Below are 22,427 nucleotides of genomic sequence, written 5' to 3' on the forward strand. Positions count from 1 at the left end.
GGGAGTGGGAGGGCCGGGAGCACTCAAGGGGCTCGTCCAGGGGTGTGGTACACATGCTGGTGTGAAAGGAAGTTATGGTGACTGGAGAGGGGCAGTGGTGGCGTCCAGCTACCCATGTGCTCGCAGTCTTAGGGGGCCCTCTGAAAGCCAGACCTGGCCCACCAGGGCCTTCCATTTGGCCCACCTGGCATCAGCTGCTCCATCCTGCTCCCTACTAGCTGCACCATGGGCTCCGGCACCTGCGCTCCCCTGCCCGGTCCCGCTGCAGCCCCGCACGCGGAGCCCCATCGCCCCGCTGGCTCGGGGATCTGCAGCCAGGAAGGAAGGGGCCACGAGGGAGCCCAAGGGCTGGAGCCCGAGGCCAGCCGGAGCTGAGAAGCGGAGCCCCCTGGGGGGGTAGGGTGACCAGATGTCCTGATTTTATAGGGACAGTCCCGATTTTGGGGGGCTTTGTCGTATGTAGGTGCTTATTACCCCCCTCCCCTGTGCTGATTGTTCACACTTGCTGTCTGGTCACCCTATGCGGGGGCGGGGGGAGAGGGGCAGGAAGGAAGAGCTGACACCTGCCGGGCCAAACAACAGGCCCTTGCTGGCAGCTTTGGCCCCTTTTCCTCCCTTGCAGAGCATCCTCCAAGCCAGCTGGGCCTTGTAGGGGAGCAGGGGGGTGCTCAGCGGTGGGGATGATAATTGGAGAGATACCAATCTCCTAGAACTGGAAGGGACCTTGACAGCTCATGGAGTCCAGCCCCTGCCTTCACTAGCAGGACCAATTTTTGCCCCAGATCCCCAAGTGGCCTCCTCAAGGATTGAACTCACAACCCTGGGTTTAGCAGGCCAATGCTCAAACCACTGAGCTCTCCCTCCCCCTAAATGCTGCAGACCAGGACTGGGCAGGGGAGCACAGGGGCTGGAGCTGCTCAGAGCCTGGGGCAGAGCACAGACAGGGATGGGATGGGCTCTGCAGGTCACCCCCTGCTCCCCTGGGCCTCTCCCAACTCCCCCATGGGCTCTGTCTTCCTCCCAGTCCCAGGGTGGGGCCCCAGAACTCAGCTTTGCAGGCCCCCCCCCACAGGGCAAACACGGCCACTGCCGCTGGGGAGGGGGCACCCGAAGTGCCTTCCTGCTCCCCCTCAGCCCCATGCCCTCTTCCCCACCTCTACAGCCTGCTCCTTGGCCACCTTCCGCCTCGTCCACACTGACTTCTGAGCCCCGCTCACTCCCACACCGACAGTTCAGAGCCCAGCCCCTCCAGCCCTGCTCAGGGGACCTCTGTGTGCAGCCCAAGAGGGAGGGGCTCTGCTGCCCCCTGCGGCTGGTCTCCCCAGCTCCCCCTGCTAATGGAGAGACCCCAAACCTCCTCCCACACACGCCTGGCTCAGTAGGCAAAAGGTCACAGCAGAGGGAGGTCACAGGAAAGCCGCGGCCAGGGCTTGTTTGAGGTGTGACCTGATGATGCAAACGGTGCACAGGAATGTACCATGCAGTCATCTGGCATTCAGCAGGCGTGCAACACAAGGGTCACGTACACACTTACAGGGCACGGTGGGTAAGTGTGTGTGGGGGTCTCTGTAATGCGTCTGGCCTGTGTGCTCTGCCTGACTCGGCGGGGTCCCATTCTCTCCCCAGTTCTCCCCTCCCCTGCCCAAGGAGATGAGCTGGGGCATCCCGACCCCATCAGTGCACACACATGGCATGTGGCAACGCGCCCCTCATGCTGCAGCGAAGGGGAGTTTATCTGCCTATCCCGACTGTGTCTGGACTCCTTTTATTTAAAGAGCCCACTCACAAATCACTGGTGACAACACAGGAATGGGGGGCAGGATGCCTGGGTTCTGTCCTAGACCCGCACTACGGCCGCGTCACCTTTCTGCCCCTCATTTCCCCCTCTGTGAAATGGATCTGCTAACGAGGCCCCGTCCCCAGCAGTTCGCTGTGAGCTGGTACCAATGCTTTGACGTGCTTTGAGATCTCTGGGTGGAAGGTGCTGTCTGCTCACAGAGCACCTGAATTTGTCACCCTATGCAGAGCTGGGATCTCTTCCTGTCTCGGGTCAGGCGAGGCCGTAGCTGAAGTGAAGAAGACGGGTGAAGAAGACGGGTGCTCACCGAGGGGTTTGTAGCCGACTCTACCTGCGTCTTGTTTGACGCTAGGACTCGATTCCTTCGCTAGAGAAAAGAGGTTGTGAATGTAGTTCTAGGCACAGTGTTAACCCCGGTGCCACTATTACTCCCCCTCGTACAATCCCTTCACAGTGCAAGGAGCGAATGATTCACCCCAGCCCCGCAAGGCAGCCTCAGGCAAATCCCCCTGTGGCCGAGAGAGATGGAAAGGAAGGGACAGAAGGAAGCTGGAGCTATTGGCAGGGCCTCAGGTGCAGCAGCTCCCTGAGGGGTGGCAGGTTTGCGGAGGGGGGTTAGCTGGTGGATGCAGCCAGCCTGGGGGGTTAGAAGCTCTTTCCAGGGATATTGTTCCCAGTTCCTCACAGGTGCCAGGCTGGGCTCCTGCCAGTGAGGAGCGTTTGTACTGCCAGAGTTGCCTTGGGGCCCTGGCTGGGGATCGGCCCCTGGGGCCAGCAGGCGGCTGCGGGAGAACATGGGAGAGAGAGAAGGGGGAGGGGAGGAAACTTGGCAAGGGGCAAATGTAAGCGAGCAGTGTCCAGGGACCAGCCTGCGCCCTGCAGAGCCGGGGCCCGGGGGCCGCATGCCCTTGGCAGGCTCCCTTCTCTGGGGTCTGTGCTGGTGCTGGGCTGACACAGGGTGTTGGTACAGAGCTCGGTGCCGGTAGCCCCCTGCCTTGCACCAGAGCCAGACCCCCCCCTTCTCACCTGGGTAACCCCCTTAGGGTGACCAGATGTCCCGATTTCATAGGACAGTCCCAGTGTTTGGGGCCTTGTCTTATACAGGCGCCTATTACCCCCCACCCCCTGCCCTGATTTAACACACTGGCTGCCTGCTCACCCTAACCCCGCCCTCACCGCCGCAGGGAGACCCCCCACCCCTTGCTAAAGCGCGCGCGACCTGTGGAAGGGGCGGGGCTCTCTGGATGACCCCGCCCCCGAGGGCGTGGGGCGGGGGCTATAAAGTCGCTGCGTTCGGGGCTGGAACGTTGGGTCTTGTGGCGCCGTACCGCTGGACGCGCCGCGTTCGGGGCTGGAACGTTGGATCTCGCGCGGCGGCACCGCTGGACGCGCCGCGTTCGGGGCGCGCTGCCGGGGGGACCCCGCGTCTGGCCGGCGGGTGAGCGGCTGCCGGGGCTGCGGGGGGCTCCGTGCGGGGCGCGGGCTGCCGGGTTAACCTGTCCCCGGGCGGGGGCCGCTCGCCCTGCGACGCTGCGCATCTGGCCGGTGTGGGGCCGGCTAACCCCGAGCGGTCCCCGTGCTGCCCGGGGGCTGCTGAGCCGGAACCGCTGAGCGGGGCGGGAAGCGGCTGAGACTCCGCAGGGCGCCGTGGGGAGCTGCGGGGGGGCCCCTGGCGCAGGGGGGCCCGGGCCCATGGCAGCCCCCCCGCCCCGGTGATCCGTACCCACAACCCCGGTGCGGGCCAGTGGCTGCTGCGCTGCTCGCGTTGGTTCTTGCTGCCCTGGACTGCAGGCTCCCGGGGCAGCGCCCAGCAGCGGGCCCGGCTCCCTGGCCAGGGCTCCGGAGCGCGGCCTGATCCAGAGAGAGCAGGGGACCCGTCCCCCCGCCCCCCCCAGCTGAGGGGAGACAGGCTTCAAAAGCGGTGGGGGGGTGTCTTGCTCCTGCGGCCGCTGAGCCGAGATGTGCGGGGCGAGCTAACGGCGCGCTGCGGGCGCGGAGCTGCCGGATCGCTCCGGGGTGTTCGGGGAGCAGAGGTGACCGAAGCCAGGCTAAGGGCTGGCTGTAAATCCTCCCGCTGGCAGGGCAGCCACGGCAGCCAGCGCTCCGATGTCCTGGGGACAATGGGCCTTCACAGCCTGAATTTCTCATGGGGGTGGGAACCCCAAACAGAGAGAACCTGGTTCCCAAAACTTCCCAGGCCGGGTCCATTATAAAGAGCCCCCAGCCTGGGGTTCCTGCTGGGTCTCACTGAAGCTCTGTAGTGGCAGCTTGGCCTAGGCCACTGGCTGCCGTTACCCTGATCGGGGCTTATTGGCATCCGTAGCTGAAGACACTCCTAGAACTGTAGGCCTGGAAGGGACCTAGAGAGTCGTGTCCATCACCTGCACTCCTGGCAGGACTAAGTATTCTCTAGCCCAGGGGTAGGCAACCTATGGCACGGCTGCCGAACGTGGCACACCAGCTGGTTTTCAGTGGCACTCACACTGCCCGGGTCCTGGCCGCCGGTTGGGGGGGCTCTGCATTTTAATTTAATTTTAAATGAAGCTTCTTAAACATTTTAAAAACCTTATTTACTTTACTTACAACAATAGTTTAGTTATATATTATAGACTCATAGAAAGAGACCTTCTCAAGAGGTTCAAATGTGTTACCAGCACGCAAAACCTTAAATCAGAGTGAATAAGTGAAGACTCGGCACAGCACTTCTGAAAGGTTGCCGACCTCTGCTCTAGCCCATCCCTGATAGGTGTTTGTCTAACCTGCTCTTAAACATCCCCAGAGATGGAGATTCCACCACCTCCCTGGGCAATTTATTCCAGTGCTCACTGACAGTTAGGAAGTTTTTCCTAATATCCAACCTAAACTGCCCTTGCTGCAATTTAAGCCCAGTGCTTCTTGTCCTATCCTCAGAGGTTAAGAAGAACAATTTTTCTCTCTCCTCCTTGTGACAACAGTTTAAGTACATAAAAGGTTATGTCCCCTCATAGTCATGTCTTCTCCAGACTAAACAAACCCAAGTTTTTCAATTTGCCCTCATAGGTCATGTTTCGTGCTTTCCAGATCTTTGATCATTTTTGTTGCTCTTCTCTGGATGTTCTCCAATTTGTCCACATCTTTCCTGAAATGTGGTGCCCAGAACTGGACACAACACTCCAGCTGAGGCCTAATCAGTGCAGAGTAGAGCAGAATATTGCTTATAACACTCCTGCTAATATAGCCCAGATTGATGTTTGATTTTCCTGGAACAGTGTACAAGGAGGGATAGCTCAGTGGTTTGAGCACTGGCCTGCTAAACCCGAGGTTGTGAGCTCAAGCCTTGAGGGGGCCACTTAGGGATCTGGGGCAAAATCAGCACTTGGTCCTGCTAGTGAAGGCAGGGGGCTGGACTCAATGACCCTTCAGGGTCCCTTCCAGCTCTAGGAGATAAGTATAGCTCCATTATTAAATTTTAAAGTGTAACACTGTCTCCTACTTAGCTTGTGATCCCCTCTAACCCCCAGATCCCTTTCCACAGTGCTCCCTCCTAGGCAGTCATTTCTCATTGGTATGTGTGCGACTGATTGTTCCTTCCTAAGTGGAGCACTTTGCAATTGTCCTTATTGAATTTCATCCTGTTTACTTCATACCATTGTATTTCACTGCAGTGTTGTGCAGTCCAGCCTGGGGGGGAGCGGGAAGGCAGGAGGAAGGCATTGCTGTGGTCCTGGGACAAGATCCCTCATCTAACTTGCTGATTGTAAGAATATTTCCAGACCACACAGGCTCCCTTACGGACCTAGCAAAGCAGACCTGCGCTGCTCACTGTAGCAGAACCACTGCTAACTCGGAGCTCCAATCCGAGGAGCAGGGTTATGTCCGTGTCAGTACAGAAGGCCCCACCCCACTGATCAGCGACAGTGTAGCAGGCCAGTGAAGTCTCTACGTTCCCTTTATACCCAAGATAACACCCTACTTTAATCAACACCCCTCTGGCTTGTTCTATAATAACTTGGGGACAAATGTGTAACACGGAGTTTCATACTGGATTATAGACCATGTTTATGCACCTACTAGCAACATCTCTAAAGCCTATTTAAAGGGGACTCTTAGGACTTCCCTTGTTTCTCCCGAGTATACTCTAGCAGGTCACATGCCCTATACCTGAATCAGGGACATTCCAGGAACGCAGTGACAGGAGATCTGTGGCTTGGCTTCCGCTCCCCCACAGAAAAGATCCCCTACATGAAACCCTGGCTGAGTTTGTATTGCTTGTGGCCCATTGACTACACATGGGGCCTTACCTTTGAACGTGCAGTGAATTCACCTAATTGCTATTTCACGGCCTTACCCTGATCTCTCTGTCCCTCCCAGGAGCAGACTGGTGGCATTCCGGGGACTGGGAGCAGAGTCCTTCCCTCCCGCAAGGACCGCGCAGGCTCTGCTGGCTGTTCTGCCCAGCCATGCAGTGGGTGGTGAAGCTCTACTTGCTGGGTGCGTTGCTGTCTCTGCTGTCCGTTCTCTTTGGATTGATGGACTCCCTGGGCGGCCTGATGGCCCCTCAGGGCCTGGAGCAGTGCCTCTCCGGCCCATGGACCGAACCAGAGGGCAGCCTTGCCGAGGGCCAGCCGAAGATCCTCCAAGGGCAGGTGACGCCAAGGACTAACAAAGCCTTTGGCTCGTACCTCTGAGCTCTGTGGCGGGGGGCTGCTCTGTGACGGCTCGACGTGGTGCTTGGCTCCGGCTTTGGCTCTTCGAGGCAGCGTTGCTGGTGTCTCCCTTCCTCTGAGATGAAAAGCAGCGAGTTCTCAAGGGCAGGCAGCGGCTGCTGCTGCCACCAAGCTTCTGGCCTGGTACTTGGATAACGTCCCTGCTAGAATTACGCGGAGAGCAGGGCTGCTGTGTGGCCCGGGGGTGTCCTGTGCACAAATCCCTCTCCAGCCCGGCACCCCTACCATGCAGTGGCTGCCCTTGGCGTGAATGCTGAACCCGGAGTGCAGGGAGGGTGGTGGGGCCTGGCTTGCGGGGGCTGCCTGGAAATGCAGTTGCACTGGGTGGTGGGGAGGGACCTGTGCAGGGTGGGTGACCGTGCAGGGGGGATCTTGAGCTGTTTGAGGTGCTGGTATGGCCCTAATGGAATGCGTCTCCAAGGGCGATGATGTCCTAGTCCTTCATCCCCAGCTGCAAAGCCAGCAGCTGCTCTCCAAGGCTGGAGCCTCCTGGAGCTGCTGCAGCTGCCTGCTCACCCCGTGGGGGCTGGGCTGGGGCTAGCAGAGAGGAGGCTGCAGCTGGTGTGCGCTGTGCGGGGGAGATGGAACAAGCAGCCCTTGTTAACATGCCTCCTGCCTGGGCTGGGGGCCCTCCCCTCCCCCTGGGGCCTGCTCGGTCCTTCCAGCTCTGAGCCAGCAAGGGAGGGATTCTGCTGCACTAGGAGCCCCCCACTCCCTGTGCACCCCGAGCCAGGCAGCCACCCCTCTTAGCTGTGCAGGAAGCGCTGCTCCCCGCTGCCCAGCTGTGAGGTCAGCTCTCCTGTCCCTGGGGCAGCGGCGCTTCTGGGACCTGGAGCCATTCGCCCCTGATCCTCTTTCAGGGGGAAGAGGGGCCCCAGGGGCTTTCTGTGCAAAGGAGTCTAGCCCCCCCCCCCCCGCCTGGAAGGGCTTTGAGTCTTTTCCTGCTTGCAACCGCCCCAGTGCTGTGGCTGGGCAGCCTGGAGCTGGGATATGTCCCTGCTGAGTGACCCACCCAGATGCCCTGTATCCCGGGTGTGAGCAGGTCCCACTGGGGGAGGGGGGGGGAGAGGAGAGAGAGTTCCACCCTGCCCCCAGGCTGGGAGGTACAGCGGGAGCCCCGGTATAGACAAGGCTGCGGGTTCCCCTCTGCTGGTGTCTGCAGCCCCGGGCTGGCCGTGCGCTGGGAGCCCCTCGGCCTCCCTAGCCAGCAGCAAGAGGCCAAGGCTGCAGGGCCCCCCAGAGGATTCGGGGCCTGGGGCAAAGCAATTTCGGGGGGCCCCTTCCATAAAAAAAAGTTGCCATACTATACAACACTGTATTCTTGGGGGGGGGGCGGCAGGACCTGGGGCAAATTCCCCCCCCGGGCAGCGCTGCAAGGCTGGGCTTTGGCTTCTGCATCTTCACCTTCTCAATGTGCCCATTAAGTGCCAGCTCCCCTGTCCCTCCAGCTCTGGGCTGCCCTCCCCCTGGGGCCTCCATTAGTGCAGCTCAGGGGATCTGCTCCCCAATGCAAATGCCTCTGCAGGGCCTGCTGCAGCCGCCTTTCCCCATGCCTGTGGGGGACGGGCGGGGCTGGCTGGCAGCGAGGGGCCCGGGCCCCATTCTGGCCCACTGAGGTGGGGCAGGAGGATCCATTCCAAGCCCTAGTGCCTAGGAATTCGGGCAGGGTGGGACTCTCAGCAGGCCTGGGGGTGGTTCCTTGTTTCCTGAGGAGGGGGATAATGTGTGGTGGTTTGGGGTGGGGGTCCTGGGCCCTTGGCCAAAGGGAAAACGGCCTGTGTCTGAATGCTGTGCCTGCTGCTGCTCCCAAGCTTCCTGAAGCCAGGCTACTGGAACCCAGCTGGGTTACGGGGAGGCTCCCCTCCCCCCCCGTGTGTGGGGGGGCTCTCAGCACAGGGTCAGCGCAGGGGAAGCCTGGTGTCAGGCTGCATCCACGGATGGTTTGTCTCTTGCCCTGCAGGGCCTGTGGCTGCAGCTGTGTGGTGCTGGGCCTGGCCCCTCTGTCCCCCCACCCTGTGCACTGCCTGAGTGCTGCTGGGGGTCCCGGCCTCTAGTTCTGTGCAATAAAAAGGAGACGGCTTTGGAGACTTGTTCTTGTTTTCCAGTGTGGGGTGGGGGCTGTAACACGGCGTTTAAACCCCATGGGACTTAGTGACTCGTAATGCAGAGAGCCGGCGGATTCCCTCGCAGCAGGGACTAGGGGTCCCTGGGGCTGGCGCGGAGCTGTGCTCCTGGTTGTAGGTGTAGTGTGACTTGGGGGGTGGGGGGGGAGCTCAGTCAGGCCCTGCTCTGTCCCCTGTGGGGCTCTGCACCCAGCCTGCTCTAGGCTCCTTATGCAGGAGTGGCCCCACCTCGCGGTGAGCCCCGGAGCCAGCGGTGAGCAGGGCCCATGGGTGCCGGCGGTGCCCGGTGCCCGCTGCCCTACCAGGCTGGGGAGCTGCCAGCAGCCCGGGACCTGCTGTTAGTGGGGTCTCTCCTGCCCCCTAGTGGATAAAGCTGCTGGCCAGAGTCTCACACACCTGCTCCGAGCAGCAGGGCCAGGTCTGGGGGGCTTCCCCTTGCCCTGCTGCACCTCGCTTCTCTTCCCCCAGCCGGCTCAGCGCTGAAGCCAGGGGCGAGCGCTCCTGCCCCCCGTGTCCTTGCCTTCCCTCCCAGCTGCTGGGGCTGCTCTTGCCCTGCGGTGAGGGGAGGAGGGAACTGCAGCGGGACAGCCAAGCAGCTCCCGGGCACTGCAAATGCTTGTGCCTTGCTCTGTCCTCAGTGCCCCTTGGCAGGCCTTTCCCAGGCCCTAGCCAGGGCAGAGGTCACCTGCCGGTTATTGTGACATCACAAACTCCGCTGGGCTGCAGGCTCCCAGGCAGGCTGCAGCTGGGGCCTGGCCTGGCCCGGCCTGGGGTGCAGAGGAGCAATAGAAAGGCTGGGTGGCTGTAGCAGACAGAAGCAGCATGCTGTGCCTCTAACCAGCGGCTCCCGAGGGCTGCATGGCCGGCTGCAGGCGCTTCCAGGCGAGCAGTGGCTGCAGCCCGTTCCTGGCTGATGACCCGGCCTCGGGCGTGCACCTCGGCGTGGAGGGTGGGATACTCTGCCAGCTACTCCGCTCTCCGGATTACAACCTTTTCCCCAAGTCGGCAGTGTTTGAAAGTAATTTCATCCAGGTACTTGTGCCTGGCCCAGAGGGCCTCCTAGTGCTTTAACCCGCCTCTGCCTGGCCCTAGCAATGAATTAACGGCAAGTCGTGCCAGGCTCAGTCTCCCCATTCAGGGCTGGATAGTGTCCCTCGGTGGGGGCCAAACTCCTACGCTCCAGTGGATGTTTCCCCCCTGTTTGCTTTATGGTCCCAAAGTCTGGGGCAGAGCGAAGACCTGAACTCACAGGCCAGGCGTCCTGCTCCAGGGCCTTGTGCTTCTGTTGCCAGGCCTGGCAGAGTCCCTGGGCTGGGTGGCAGAGTCCCTGGGCTGGGTGGCAGGACCCCCCCTGGGCACAGCGGCTGTGTCTCTGCAGCCCAGCTCTGACGAGGGTTGCAGCTGTCCCGGGTGCTGTCTGCACTGTGGGGTGAAGTCTGCTCCTAGGGGAGCCCTCTGCCCAGAGCTCAGGTGATGGGGAGACGAAAGGCCTTTTCTGGGAGCACCTGGCAGTGCTGCCCCCTGCTGTTCCTGGCAAAACAGCTGTGCTTAGAAATCAAGCCAAGCCTGCAAGTGAGGGTGGATCCAGTCCCCTGATTACTCTGCCTCATGGCCCCGAACGTACATGAACAGGCAAGAAATGCTGCCGCTTCCCTGCTGCCCATTGCACCCTGATCACCTGCAAAAGCCTTGCAAGGATCAAACCACCCCACTGCGGGCTCGGCCGGGTCTCAGCCCCTGCGAGTCTCAGTGTGGAGACCATCCCGGCTGGTTTGATTAGCCGCTGACGTTGTGTTCAACACCGTATCGCGAAGCTGGGATCCTCCTCCACCCACTGTCCACCTGAAAGACCAGAGGAAAGGAGTATCCCCACCCCCTCGTGCTGCCCATGTGGGACCCAGCTCTCTGCCTCTGCCCTTCCCTACTGAGCCCCCTCTCCCAGCTGCTGCCCCTGCCCAGGGCCCGTGAGGCCAAGGAACGGGGTGGGGTTTCCAGGCCCTGCCAGTTTGGCGGTGATAGGATGGGCCAAACCACAGCAGGAAGAGGCTGAAAAAGCACCTAATGGGGCAAGGGGTGGAGCCCCTGAACTGTGCCAGGCCAGTGCTGCGTCGGACTCTCCCCTGGGATGGAGAGGGGCTGGCCCAGTTTCCGGGGCAGTGGGTTCTCTGGGGGTGGGTCAGACACGGAATGTGACGTTGATGTGGGATTGATCTGTAGGAAGATCTGTCCATGCTCCAGCAGCCCTCTGTATCCATCTCTGCACCCCTGTACATAGCCAGCCCCAGCCCCATCCTCTGGCTTGATCCTGCCCCAGATGTTCATGCTCTCCTCCCTCGCACGCGCTGGCTGGCCAGGGCAGTTCCAGCGCGCACGCTGACCTGGGGGTGATGGGTTCCCCTCTCCGGGGTGCAGCCACACATCTCCCCTTGGAACAGACCTAAAGTCCCTTACACGCTTAGCAGCCAATAAAAACACAAGTTAGAAGGATTAGATCATCAGAACCGATGGTCATTGGCTAATTAGTGAGCCTTGGGATGTGGTGAATTAACCCTTTCATGGGTATCACCTGTGTGCCAAGTTTGGTGCCGGGGAATGGACAGGTTGAGATCTTCAGGGTTGCAAGGTGGCAGCAGCCGTGGGGCGCGCCGCGTGCATGCATTAGCGTGCTGTCTTGTCCCTTCTAGCAGCCTAGATGAGGGGCCCCCTCAGAAACCCAATTAGTAACCAGTTTGGAGCTGGTTGAGGGGACCAGGCCCAGCATCCATTTGGTGGGAGGGGCACACAGCCCAGAGATGCCCAGCGATCCTTTGAGAATGGCCCTAGGAGCAGCGGCACTGTCAGATTGTGTAGCATCCCTTTCTAGTGGCTGGCCTACCAGAGGATAACAGCCTACTACTGTTGCTGTAGGGAGTGGAGCTACTCTTTGCACACAAGGGGCACAGGGCTTTGATGTGGTGCTGAAGGTACTGGGGTCAAACCCCAGGTGTGGGGAAGGGGATAAGGAACCAAAGCTGTATTAAAGCTCTGAGCCTCCACCCCCCAAGTCGTGCCCCTGGGAGAGAGGAGCTGAGCCTCCACCTTCCATGTCGGTAGGCCAAGGGGGGCGGTTACTGCCAGGGCTGCCAGTGGCTTCATGACGGGGATGATTTTTCACTGGGTGCTAGCCTCAGACCCAGGGGAGCAGCGAGCTCTCAGAGCCTGTGGAAGACCGGGAGGAAAGGCACCCTGGAGCTGGTGATTGGCTCCGTTATGGGGGCACGGGTCCTCCTCCGAGGCCAGTGGCTTGGCGGGGTATGTGTGTGTGTGGGGTCCTGTAGTGTCTCAGTGAGGGTCCATTTCCGTCTCCTGCTGTTGACCCAGGGCCTTCTCGTTGCAGGTGACGAAGCAGGGGAACTGGGTGGATATCCACAACGCCCCCACACTGGTGACTCTGGGGGTGACGTCCTCGGAGCCCTGCCTGCCCCTCCCCAATGTGCTCCTGATCGCCAGGCTCGCAGTGCTGGGAGAAAGCCCCCCTGGGAGGGCGGACCAGCCCCAGGAGCCCTCCATGGCGCTTAGCAGGTGAGGAACAGGGTGGTGGGGGGGAGCTTAGCAGGGAGCTCTCAGGTGCTGGGATTTAGCTGTTAGACATCTGAGATGGAAAAGCCCGTTGGGTCCCACCGAATCCCGCTCCCCTGCCCTTGCCCCTCTCCCATGTGCAGCATGCCGACTGCAGTGCCCTGGCAGAGTGCATGGGTCTGGGGCACTGCCCGCAGCTCTGGCCATGGGGCCTGGTGGAGCCCACACTGTGTCTGTCACCTGTGTTCCCCTAGAGCAGGGGGCGTCAGCCTTTCAGAAGTGCTGGGCCGAGTCTTCATTTATTCACTCTGATTTAAGGTTTCAGGTGCCAGTTGTACATGTTAACATTTTTAGAAGGTCTCTTTCTATAAGTCTATAATATAGAACTAAACGATTGTTGTATGTAAAGTAAATAAGGTTTTTTAAATGTTTAAGAAGCTTCATTTAAAATTAAATTAAAATGCAGAGCCCCCCGGACCAGTGGCCAGGACCTTTATTAATTAATTGCCAGGACCTGGGCAATGCAAGTGCCACTGAAAACCAGCTCGTGTGCCGCCTTTGGCACCCGGGCCATAGGTTGCCTACCCCTGCCCTAGACGCTCTGTGGCACCGGGCCCCAGGGCCGGCGCAACCCATTAGGTGACATAGGCGGTCGCCTAGGGCGCTAACATTTGGAGGGCGGCGACCGCGGTGGCCGGATCTTCGGCCACCCCGGTTGTCGTCGTCATTTTGGGGGTGGGACCTTCCGCCGCCTAGGGCACCAAAAAAGCTCCTGCTGGCCCCACGTGGCCGGGGTGCCTGGGGGTGCTGCCGTTGTGCTGCTAAATCTGGGGGGCCCCAGCACCCCCTCGTCCTGCTCCTTCAGAGAGTGAGCCCAGACACCCCCAGGTGCTAAGTTGGGGTCACTGCCATGCTGACGGGGAGTTATGTGCCATTAACTAGCCCCTGTCTGGCCGCTCATGCTGTGTTCCCTCCCTCATTAGCCGGTCCCTGTGCGGGGGCATGGGGCTCTGCAGCCGGTCCCTTTGGGGCCCCTCCCTCTGAGTTCTCAGTGAGGCGGGTGTGGCCCTCCTGCTGCCAGACCCCGTGCACACCCCAGAGCCAGCGCAGGGCCCCAGGCACCCTCCAGCCGCGCGCTCCTGTCCCTGGGGACTCGGGCATCCTGTGCTTTCCCTTGGCTCTAGGCTCCTCCCGCTGAGGTACGTCAGACTGTCGGTGCAGGACAGCAGCCGGCGCCTGCTGCGGGTGCAGGTGGTCACGGGGAAGGTTTATTACCTGCGGCTGCACCCGGCGCACCCTGACACCGTGTTCACGCTCTGGAGCCGGCTGGCGGACATCCTGCAGCGGGGGCTCTCCATCACCACCAAGGACCCCGCCATCCACGTCCCGCACAGCCTGGTGCTCAGCGTGGGCAGCTCCTCCACCAGCTCCCCTGCACAGGTACGTCGCCCGGGCGTGAGGCGAGCAGCGCCGGCCGGGACAGGCTCGCTGGAGCCCCAGGCCAGCGACGGGGCCGACGGGGGCAGGTCATTCAGCTGCCCTGCCTGGAGGCTGAGCCTGACGGCACAGGGGGCATTGGGTTCATAACGCCACGACTGGGAGGGCAGCTCACCTGGGGCTCTGGGGCCAAGGAGAGGGACAGGAGGTCTCATGGCCCCTCTCTGTCCCCACATGCCAGGGGCCAGGAGGACCTTGGGGACCCTCTCTGTTCCCACATGCGGGGGCCTACCCTGGGGGTCCTCTCCATCCCCTTGTTCTGTGGGACCTGTAGTGGATCTGGGGGTCGAGTCCGAGGTCGAAGCTGGAGTTGGAGCTGTCACGGAGCCCCCGGGCGCTGCTCTGGAACTGCTCCCCACCAAGCCAGGCAGGACTTTGGGGAGCCTCCTCTCCCTTGGAGCAGACTGTCTCCAGGGCAAGAAGCTCTCACGGCTTCACCTCCTGGGTCTCTCCTTGGAGCATTCAGCATCCTCTGCCCCTCCGTGCGCTTCCCCCAGCGAGTCCGCCCAGGCGGGGTCCTGGGGGGGCCACAGGGTCCTGCACCCCCCACTTCGCAGACAGACGTGACTCTCAGCCAGCCAGTAAAACAGAGGTTTATTCGATGACAGGAACAGGGTCTAAAACAGAGCTTGTAGGTACAGAGAACGAGACCCCTCGGCCGGGTCCATTCTTGGGCCCAGCGAGCCAGACGCCCACGTCTGCACTTCACTCCTCGTTTCCAGCCAGCCCCAAACTGAAACCCCCTCCAGCCCCTCCTTTCTGGCCTTTGTCTTTTTCCCGGGCCAGGAGGTCACTTTATTTCTTTGTTTACCTTTAGCATCCCCTTGCAGGGGGGAAGGGCCCCGGCCATTTGTTGCCAGGAGACAGAGTATTGGCATTTATGCACGCTGGAGACTTAAGAAATGCATAGGGGAAACTGAGGCACTCACACAGTATTCAAAGGAAACATTAAGAACAGTCCCACTTCATCACAGGAGACATCCCAGTACATCTCCTCGGGGACCCCCAGGGACAGGTGAGCACTGAGCAGATTGCTCAGCTCTGCGGCTGCAGTGCTAATGTCTCTTGCTCCAAACCACACAGGCTGTGGCCTGGTGACACAGTGATGGTTGCCTTACAAACACACGTCAGGATAAGCGTTACCACGTGGTCTCTCCCTGCAGCTGGTGCCTGATTCGCAGCTGCCCTCGGGAGCCAGTCGCAGCGTGGTGGCAAGGATGGGCAAGCGATTGTCGGGGACACTCTCCCATCTCTCAGGAGCAGCCCTGGGGAAAACGGAGGAAGACAGCTCAGCCCAGAGAAGGTAAAGGGACTCCCATCAAATATCCCGAACTCCCCTCTCAGAACCTTCTCTCCAGCCAGCGAGTGAAGGAGCCGGTCGCGCCTGCCGAAAGCAACCCAGACTGAGCTGGGTGGGAGGAACCAAGGCTGGCAGTTCCATGTATAGGACGGCAGACTGGCTCCTGGGAAGAAAGGCCGAGGTGGTCCGACCGTGCTGCCTCTCCCCATTGCAGCCCAGGGGGGCAAGCTGGCACACACTAGAACCAATGTCATTTCCCTTTCCCGAGACTCTTCTCCTGGAATCTTACGGCTCGGAGCAAATCTCCTGCCAGGGAAGAGGAATCGGGTGCCCCAAGCTGGTCAGGAGGTAAGAAGTTCCCCCAGTTCAGCCCTTTCTCCCAGGAGTGGGGCAGGTTATGCAGAGATGAAGCTTGAACGCAGATTCACAAATCGCCCGTCACGAGGCAGCCTGCCAAGCACTGGTGCAGAGTGTGACTGACACAACCGCCCTTGAAATGGAGCGAAACCCTGGCAGCAGCCTTCGGCTGTGTTGAAAGCCAGTGGAGACCTGGAGGGTAAGAGGATGATAAGTGAGAACTAACATGAATTTGTTGAGAGCAAATCACGCCGAACCAACCTATTTTTCTTCTTTGGCTGAGTTACTGTCTTAGTGGATGGGTGGAGAGGAGCAGACATGACTTATCTTGATTTTAGTAAAAAGCGACAAAGAGTCCCGTGGCACCTTATAGACTATAAGGTGCCACAGGACTTTGTCGCTTTTTACAGATCCAGACTAACACGGTGACCCCTCTGATACTTGATTTTAGTAAAGCCTTTGACACAGTCCCACATGACATTCTCATAAGCCAACTAGAAGAAATGACTATAAGTGAGTGGAGAACTGGTTGAAAAAACATACTTAAAGAGTAGAACCACCAGTTAGCTCTCAAACTGGGGGGATGTCTCTAGTGGGGGGGGGCAGTCCTGGGGCCAGGACTATTCAATATTTTCATTAATGAATGGAGCAGAGAGCATGCCTATAAAATTTGTGGGTGACCCCAAGCTGGAGGGAGTGCAAGCACTTTGGGGGACAGGACTAGAATTCAAACTGACCTCCATAAAGTGGAGAATCAGTCTGAAATCAACAAGATGAACTTCACTAATGACAAGTGCACTTAGGAAGGAAAGATCAAATGCACACATACAAAATGCGGAATAGCTGAGTGAAGTTGGACACCATCTAGAAGAAGCATCTTCAAAAAATCAAACCCCTCAAATGGTATGAATCTATGTAGAATGAAAAGACGCATTTTCTAATGAAACACATCCTGCTCTCTCAAACGCTCACCCAGTGGTCTCTAAGGTGGTATGTTCGTCTACTCCAAATGCCTGCCAACTTCTCTGTGAGAACCAGCTTCAGCTTTGAGCCAATGAAAAAAGGCAGGAAAAGACCCCTTGGAAAACCAAAAACACGATGGCTGGATGGTGTCAGACACCTGTCCCTCACAGGCATCCTACCCCAGACTTGATTCAGGACAGAACATCATGGAGGCATGTGACCCTGCTGGAGGCCCCAGGGTCCTACCACACCCCATCCCAGAAAGAAGCAGTGGAAGTGAGTCCTCCAAGTGGCCTAGAGAGGCCACGTGGGATGCAGCCTGTGACGGAGCGATTCTGTCGGGACCCAACTGAGAGTGCCAATTCAGGACCAATTACTCAAACAGGGCAGTCACAGCCCCAGGCTGGGGTTTTTCCACCTCTAAGGCAAACCAAACCAGCCAGACAAAAAGGACTTTGGTCTCACCCCACTGGCTAACCACAAGTCACACAAGCAATTTCCTTAGACACTCCAGTCTCCCAGTATCACCACCAGTGCATTCGTCCTGGGGATGAATGGTTATGAAAACCAACACCCCAATAAAAGAGAAAGGTTCCCTCGATCCCAAAGGACCAAGCCCCAGACCCAGGTCAATATACACATCAGATCTTACCCACAAATCACGCTGTTGCCAATCCTTTAGAATCTAAAATCTAAAGGTTTATTTATAAAGGGAAAAAGGTAGAGAAGAGAGGTAGAATTGGTTATATGGAATCAATTCCATACAGTGATGGCAAAGTTCTTAGTTCAGGCTTGCAGCAGTGCTGGAGTAAACTGCAGGTTCAAATCAAATCTCTGGAACATCCCCTGCTGGGATGGGTCCTCAGTCCCTTGTGTAGAGCTTCAGCTTGTAGCAAAGTCCCTCCAGAGGTAAGAAGCAGGATTGAAGACAAGATGGAGATGATGCATCAGCCTTATATAGGCTTTTCCAGGTGTAAGAATCTCTTTGTTCTTACTGTGGAAAATTACAACAAAATGGAGTCTGCAGTCACATGGACAAGTCTCTGCATACTTTGCTGAGTCACAAGGCGTGTCTGCCTTCTCTCCATGGGTCAATTGTGTAGCTGATGGTCCTTAATGGGCCATCAAGCTGGCTAGGCAGGGCTAACACCAACTTGTCTGCGGTGTTACCCAGCAGCAGAACACGCTACAAAATACAGACAGTACAAAGCCAATACTTACAACTTCCACTACAAAATGATACACAGACATACAGACAGCATAATCATAACCAGCAACCCATAACCTGGTCTTAGACACCTTAGGTGACCCCCTTTATCTAAGATTTGGTGCCACTGCAGGACCTTGGTTGCAACCCATGTTCTATATGGTCCCAATTTATATCAATAACGTCACACAGCTGCTCAGAGGGGGCTGCAGGGAGCAGCCAATCAGGGCCCAGCAGGCCCATATAAAAGGAGCTGCAGTGCAGAGCAGAGAGTAGTTGCTGCCAGGAGCCAGAGGAGTTAAGTTGGTGCTCCTGGCTGCCTGAAGGACCTGGATGGGAGCAGTTGCTGGCAGGGGCCGAGGGAGCAAGAAGGAGCTCTGTGCTGGCTGCTTGGACTCAGCCAGGACAAGGCCGAAGAATGTTCTGGGGCCACAGGCAAATGGCCCAGGGAATTGTAGCAGTTTAGTTAAAGGTATGTGGCGGATGGATGCTATTCTTAGGGTCCCTAGGCTAGGACCCGGAGGCCCCGTTAGCCACTGGAGAAGTGGCCTGGACTTTGATGCATATCTGGAAGGGGAACTGAACTGTTTAGTGGCCCAGTTGGAGTGCTGGGGCCAGAAAGGCCAGGAGAGGGGGAAGACATCGCTTCCAGGGAGGGAGCCCTGGGGGTACAGGTCAAGACCAGGGCTGAGACCATTTACAGACTGCTGGACTAAGTAAGGACCTGAGCTCAGGGAGGGCTACAGGGAGAGAGAGGCCAACGGAGGGGCACGGAGATAGGCCTCTGTTGGACTGTTTACCCCAGAAGGGGGTTGATGTATATTTCACATACAGACTGTGTGACTCGGCCGGAGGGCTGAGTCGCTGAAGACCCACCACAAACTGAGAGAGAGAGAGTGCAGGCACACTCACTTGGATAGGGGGTGCTCACAAGAGGTGAGTGTCACTGTGACACTCTGTACCTTGGGGAACACCCTGCACCCCCATGTTCATCCTTATAACATGATTGTGTGGTGTCCAATGCAAAGTTTGTCATGTCGGGTGTCTTCGGAAGGCTCGTGATGCACTGAGCATCGTTGCTATAGTGATGTTATAGGTTCTAATTTCATGTCTATAGTTTGAGGCTGAAAATGTGTCCTCATGGCTTAAAACAAGTCCAGGCAAAAACTCTCCAGGAGCAGAGGGGCAGTTCACACCTCATCAGGGCATGGATGGGACAAACCCAGCCCAGTCTCACAGGAACAAAGGACACTGGCCTAGGCAGCAACAAAGGATCTGTTGGACTCTTGAGTGAGTCACCCCCCTTCCCTTGGTCAGTTTGGGACTGCGATGAGGTAATGCTCACCTGACTCTGAAGAGGGGGGACAAAGCCAAGAGGGAAGAAAGGACATGATAAAAGGAAGACATGTTTGCCAGGCTCTTCCTCTCTCTTCCACCTCCATCTACAGACACCACCACCACCAAGCGACTGAAGCGCTGATCAAAGGGGAGAGCCTACCCGAAGGGCAACCAGCCAGCCTGTGGTGAGAAGCATCTCAGTTGGCAAGGGCAGTGAAAGTGTTGAGATCAGCTTAGAATGTGTTTTGCTTTTGTGTCATTTGACCAAATCTGACTTCTTGTGCTTTAACTTAGATTTTAAGTGATTATATCTTTGTAATTAATAAGTTTGTGTAACCCTTCTGCCCGTCAGAGTTGGCAGCAACAAGGGTCAGGTTCAGTACCTAGCGGTTCCTTTTCAACAACACAACACAAAACTGGCTTGAGCCCCCACCCAGTGACCTGGGACAGTTACACACCACCCCCATGAGTGCCTCTAGGAGGCAATACTTCCCCTCTCGCAAGCACAGAGTCTGAGTGTAGCAAAATCCTTTTAATAAAGGAGGGAAACTGTGGCATTATGCTGGGAAAACACCACAAACAGGATTCATAAACACAAACCATGAGCAAAAGACCCACCCCCAAGTAAGTGTCCTTTTCCCTTCAGGTCTTAAGTCCAGCAACCCAACAGTCTCCCCACTCACAGTTACTGTCCTTGGTCAGTGCAGCCCCAGAGTTCAGAAGTTCATCTCCCAGCCTGGGTGGGGCCCTCAACAGCCAATTGCCACACATCTCCATGGGGTGCTGCTCTAGTCTTCACCACCCGCCATGCCTCTCTACTAGCCATCCACCAATATATCCGCCCTTAATACAGCTCTCCGTGATCTCAGCTGTTAATAGGGGAACCTCACTGCTGGTGCACCCAGATAGTCTTTCTGCATCAGAACTACCAGCCCAAAATGGATCTGATATCTAGATAACATTGATTTCAGCTTTGCAGTACGTAATGAGACTCTTAGTAGAATCTAAATTAGCTCTATAACTACAGTGAAAAGAGAAGCATCAACAAGGGCAGCTCTAGACATTTTGCCACCCCAAGCAGGGCAGCATGCCGCAAGGGGGGGGGTGCTCTACCAGTCACACAGCTCTGGTGGAACTCCCACAGGCATGCCTGGGGAGGGTCTGCTGGACCCACAGCTTTAGTGGACCAGCAGACCCTCCACAGGCACACCTGTCACCCTCCCAGCAACTGGCAGAACACCCCCTATAGCTTGCCACCCCAAGCACATGCTTGGCATACCGGGGCCTGGAGCCACCCCCTAAGCATCAAGATGCTATTTGATCCCCACCCGCCATTTGTCTGAATTGTTCTTTGGAACCCATGTCCCTTGCCTAGCAAGTGCTGCTTAGTTGAGGGCGAGTCCCTCAGTCATAAAATGGCAAGGACAGTTCTACTGTCCTTGACTCACATAACCAGGGATAACAACCCTTTATTACTCCTGCCCCAATAACAAAGAGACTGGGGATCCTACAGCAGCCAAAGTGACCATTTGGGCAGGCAATCCCATCATGCTGAGCACCTAGGCAGTGTGGGTGGGCCCATGCAAAGGAGATGAGCTCCTGATGTCCTTTCCACAGCTCACCACCAGATGTCAGGCTAGAGCTCATTCTGACTCTGCTTACAGTTGTTTGTTCCACCTGAAGCAATGTGTTTAGTTTGAAGCATGTCAGAGACTCCCCTTGGGATAACAAGCCTGGTACATATCAATTTCTTTGTTAAATTGATGCACTTGTATAAGCTTGCAGCGTCCAGTGGGGATAGCTAGACACTGCAAGACGGAGGTTCCTAGGGTGGAGTCTGGGACTGGAGATATTGGCTAATGTCATTTGCTTGCACATCCAAGTGGCGGCTGGCCAAGAGTGCTCACTCATGTAGCTGGGAGCAGCTGACACGGCAGAGGCTGTGCGTGAACAGCCCAGGAATGGGGTTCTCACAGCAGAGCAGCGTCAGGCTGGCTCCCAGAGTCAAGGATTGGGGTGACCTAGCAGATCACCAGTCCGGATAACACCAGGGGAATGTCACAGCCACCCTGTTACATGGCACATAATGCTCCTGGTGGCTTTGTGCTGTCCAAGGGATGGCACGAGAGCTAAGCAGCAGCAGCACTGCTGCAAAGGGGCTGGGAGATCCAGCGGCTCACGCACTAAATATCAGTCACCAGCGGGATGCTGTTGGGAAGAGGCTAATATCATCCTGGGCTGTATTAACAGGAGTGTTGTGTGTCAGAAACAGGAGGTAACTGGCCCGCTCTGCTTGGCACTGGGGAGGCCTCAGCTGGATGCGGTGTCCAGGGCTGGGTGCTGCACTTTAGGAAAGATGGAGAGAGGCCAGAGGAGAGCACAGAAATGACGAAAGGTTTCGAGAACCTGAGCTATGGGGAAAGCTCAAACAACTGGGCATGTTTAGTCCTGAGAAAAGAGGCTGAGGGGGGACCCGAGAACAGTCTTCAACTATGTTACGGGCTGTTATACAGCGGGTGGGGATCAATCGTTCTCTGTGTCCGTGAAGGCAGGACAAGTAGCAATGGGCTTAATCTGCAGCAAGGGAGATTAGGGTTGGTATTAGGAAAAACTTTCCAACTCTAAAGGTAGCTAAGCTCTGGAACAGGCTTCCAAGGGGGGCTGTGGAATCCCTGTCACTGGAAGTTTTTAAGAACAAGTGAAGCAAACACCTGTCAGGGATGAGCTAGGTTTACTCGGTCCTGCCTCAGCACAAGGGCCTGGACTAAACGACCTCTCGAGGTCTCTTCCAACCCTACGTTTCTGTGATTCTATGAACTAGGAAAGTGAAATATTTTAAAATGATCAGGACCAGCTAACTTGCATTCAGGAGTTTGAAAAGAATCGGCTGAGTTCATGGGTTCTCTCCCTCCTGTGGTTCCCAGGGAAGCTGGCGGTGTGTGAGCGGTGCCGGCGGGACAGGCCGAGCGACACAGGCGAGAAAGCCAGCCTGAGGACAGCCCTGCGGTGGTTAGACACTAAGTGCCACGGCCTCTGGGAACGAGACACACCTGCTGGGCTGCTGCCCCTGTCCCGGCTCAGCAGCTTGGTAGCTGCAGGTCGGCACTAGGGACCAGCACCCTGAGAGAAAGTGCCTCCTGTGCTGGGCTCTGGGGCAGCCCTGGGGGCAGGCGTGAGCATTGAGGGTGGGGAGGATGTGCCGGCTGCCGGGGCCGGTAGGGCCTGACTGGGAAATCCCAAACGTAATAAATGCATTGTGGCAATGGAAGTGCCTTCACGCTGGCAGCCTCTGGGTGTTCTTTACTGCGCTGCACCCCTGGGAACACAGCCCCCAACACTGGGTTCTGGCTCAGAGCAGCCAGGGGAAACACACCCTGAGGAGCAGGGGAGAGCAACGTTAGAGGCACAAAGCCCCCTGGCAGGGCCGGCTTTAGGCCGATTCCCTTGAATCGGGCCCCATGCCTGCGCCTAAGAGGGCCCTGCACCCTAAAGAAGAGTGCCTAACTTTTTAATTTTTACTCACCCGGCGACGATCCGGGTCTGCAGTGGCACTTCGGCGGCGGGTCCTTCGCTCACTCTG

At 57.7% G+C, this 22,427-nt stretch overlaps 1 protein-coding gene and 1 long non-coding RNA gene across 3 annotated transcripts; both read left to right on the top strand.

Moving 5' to 3' along the window:
* Positions 1-3,107: 3,107 nt before the first annotated feature.
* LOC120395742 lies at positions 3,108-8,591 on the top strand. Its single transcript, XR_005592760.1, has 3 exons — positions 3,108-3,236; positions 5,443-5,534; positions 6,149-8,591. It is a non-coding gene; the product is annotated as an uncharacterized LOC120395742 (long non-coding RNA).
* Positions 8,592-9,355: 764 nt separating this feature from the next.
* Positions 9,356-22,127, top strand: LOC120395741 (protein FAM71F2-like). 2 transcript variants are annotated; one of them, XM_039520417.1, is made up of 6 exons: positions 9,356-9,659; positions 12,004-12,188; positions 13,370-13,625; positions 14,846-14,985; positions 15,251-15,330; positions 21,772-22,127. In XM_039520417.1, the coding sequence occupies exons 1-6, from the start codon at positions 9,486-9,488 to the stop codon at positions 21,954-21,956; spliced, it is 1,020 nt and encodes a 339-aa protein (XP_039376351.1). In that variant the 5' UTR covers positions 9,356-9,485; the 3' UTR covers positions 21,957-22,127. The 2 variants fall into 2 exon arrangements, with proteins under 2 accessions (XP_039376351.1, XP_039376352.1); XM_039520418.1 differs by having other exon boundaries at positions 9,406-9,645.
* Positions 22,128-22,427: the final 300 nt, after the last annotated feature.

The sequence above is a fragment of the Mauremys reevesii genome, linkage group 1 (assembly GCF_016161935.1).
Source record: "Mauremys reevesii isolate NIE-2019 linkage group 1, ASM1616193v1, whole genome shotgun sequence".
Lineage (NCBI taxonomy): Eukaryota > Metazoa > Chordata > Testudines > Geoemydidae > Mauremys > Mauremys reevesii.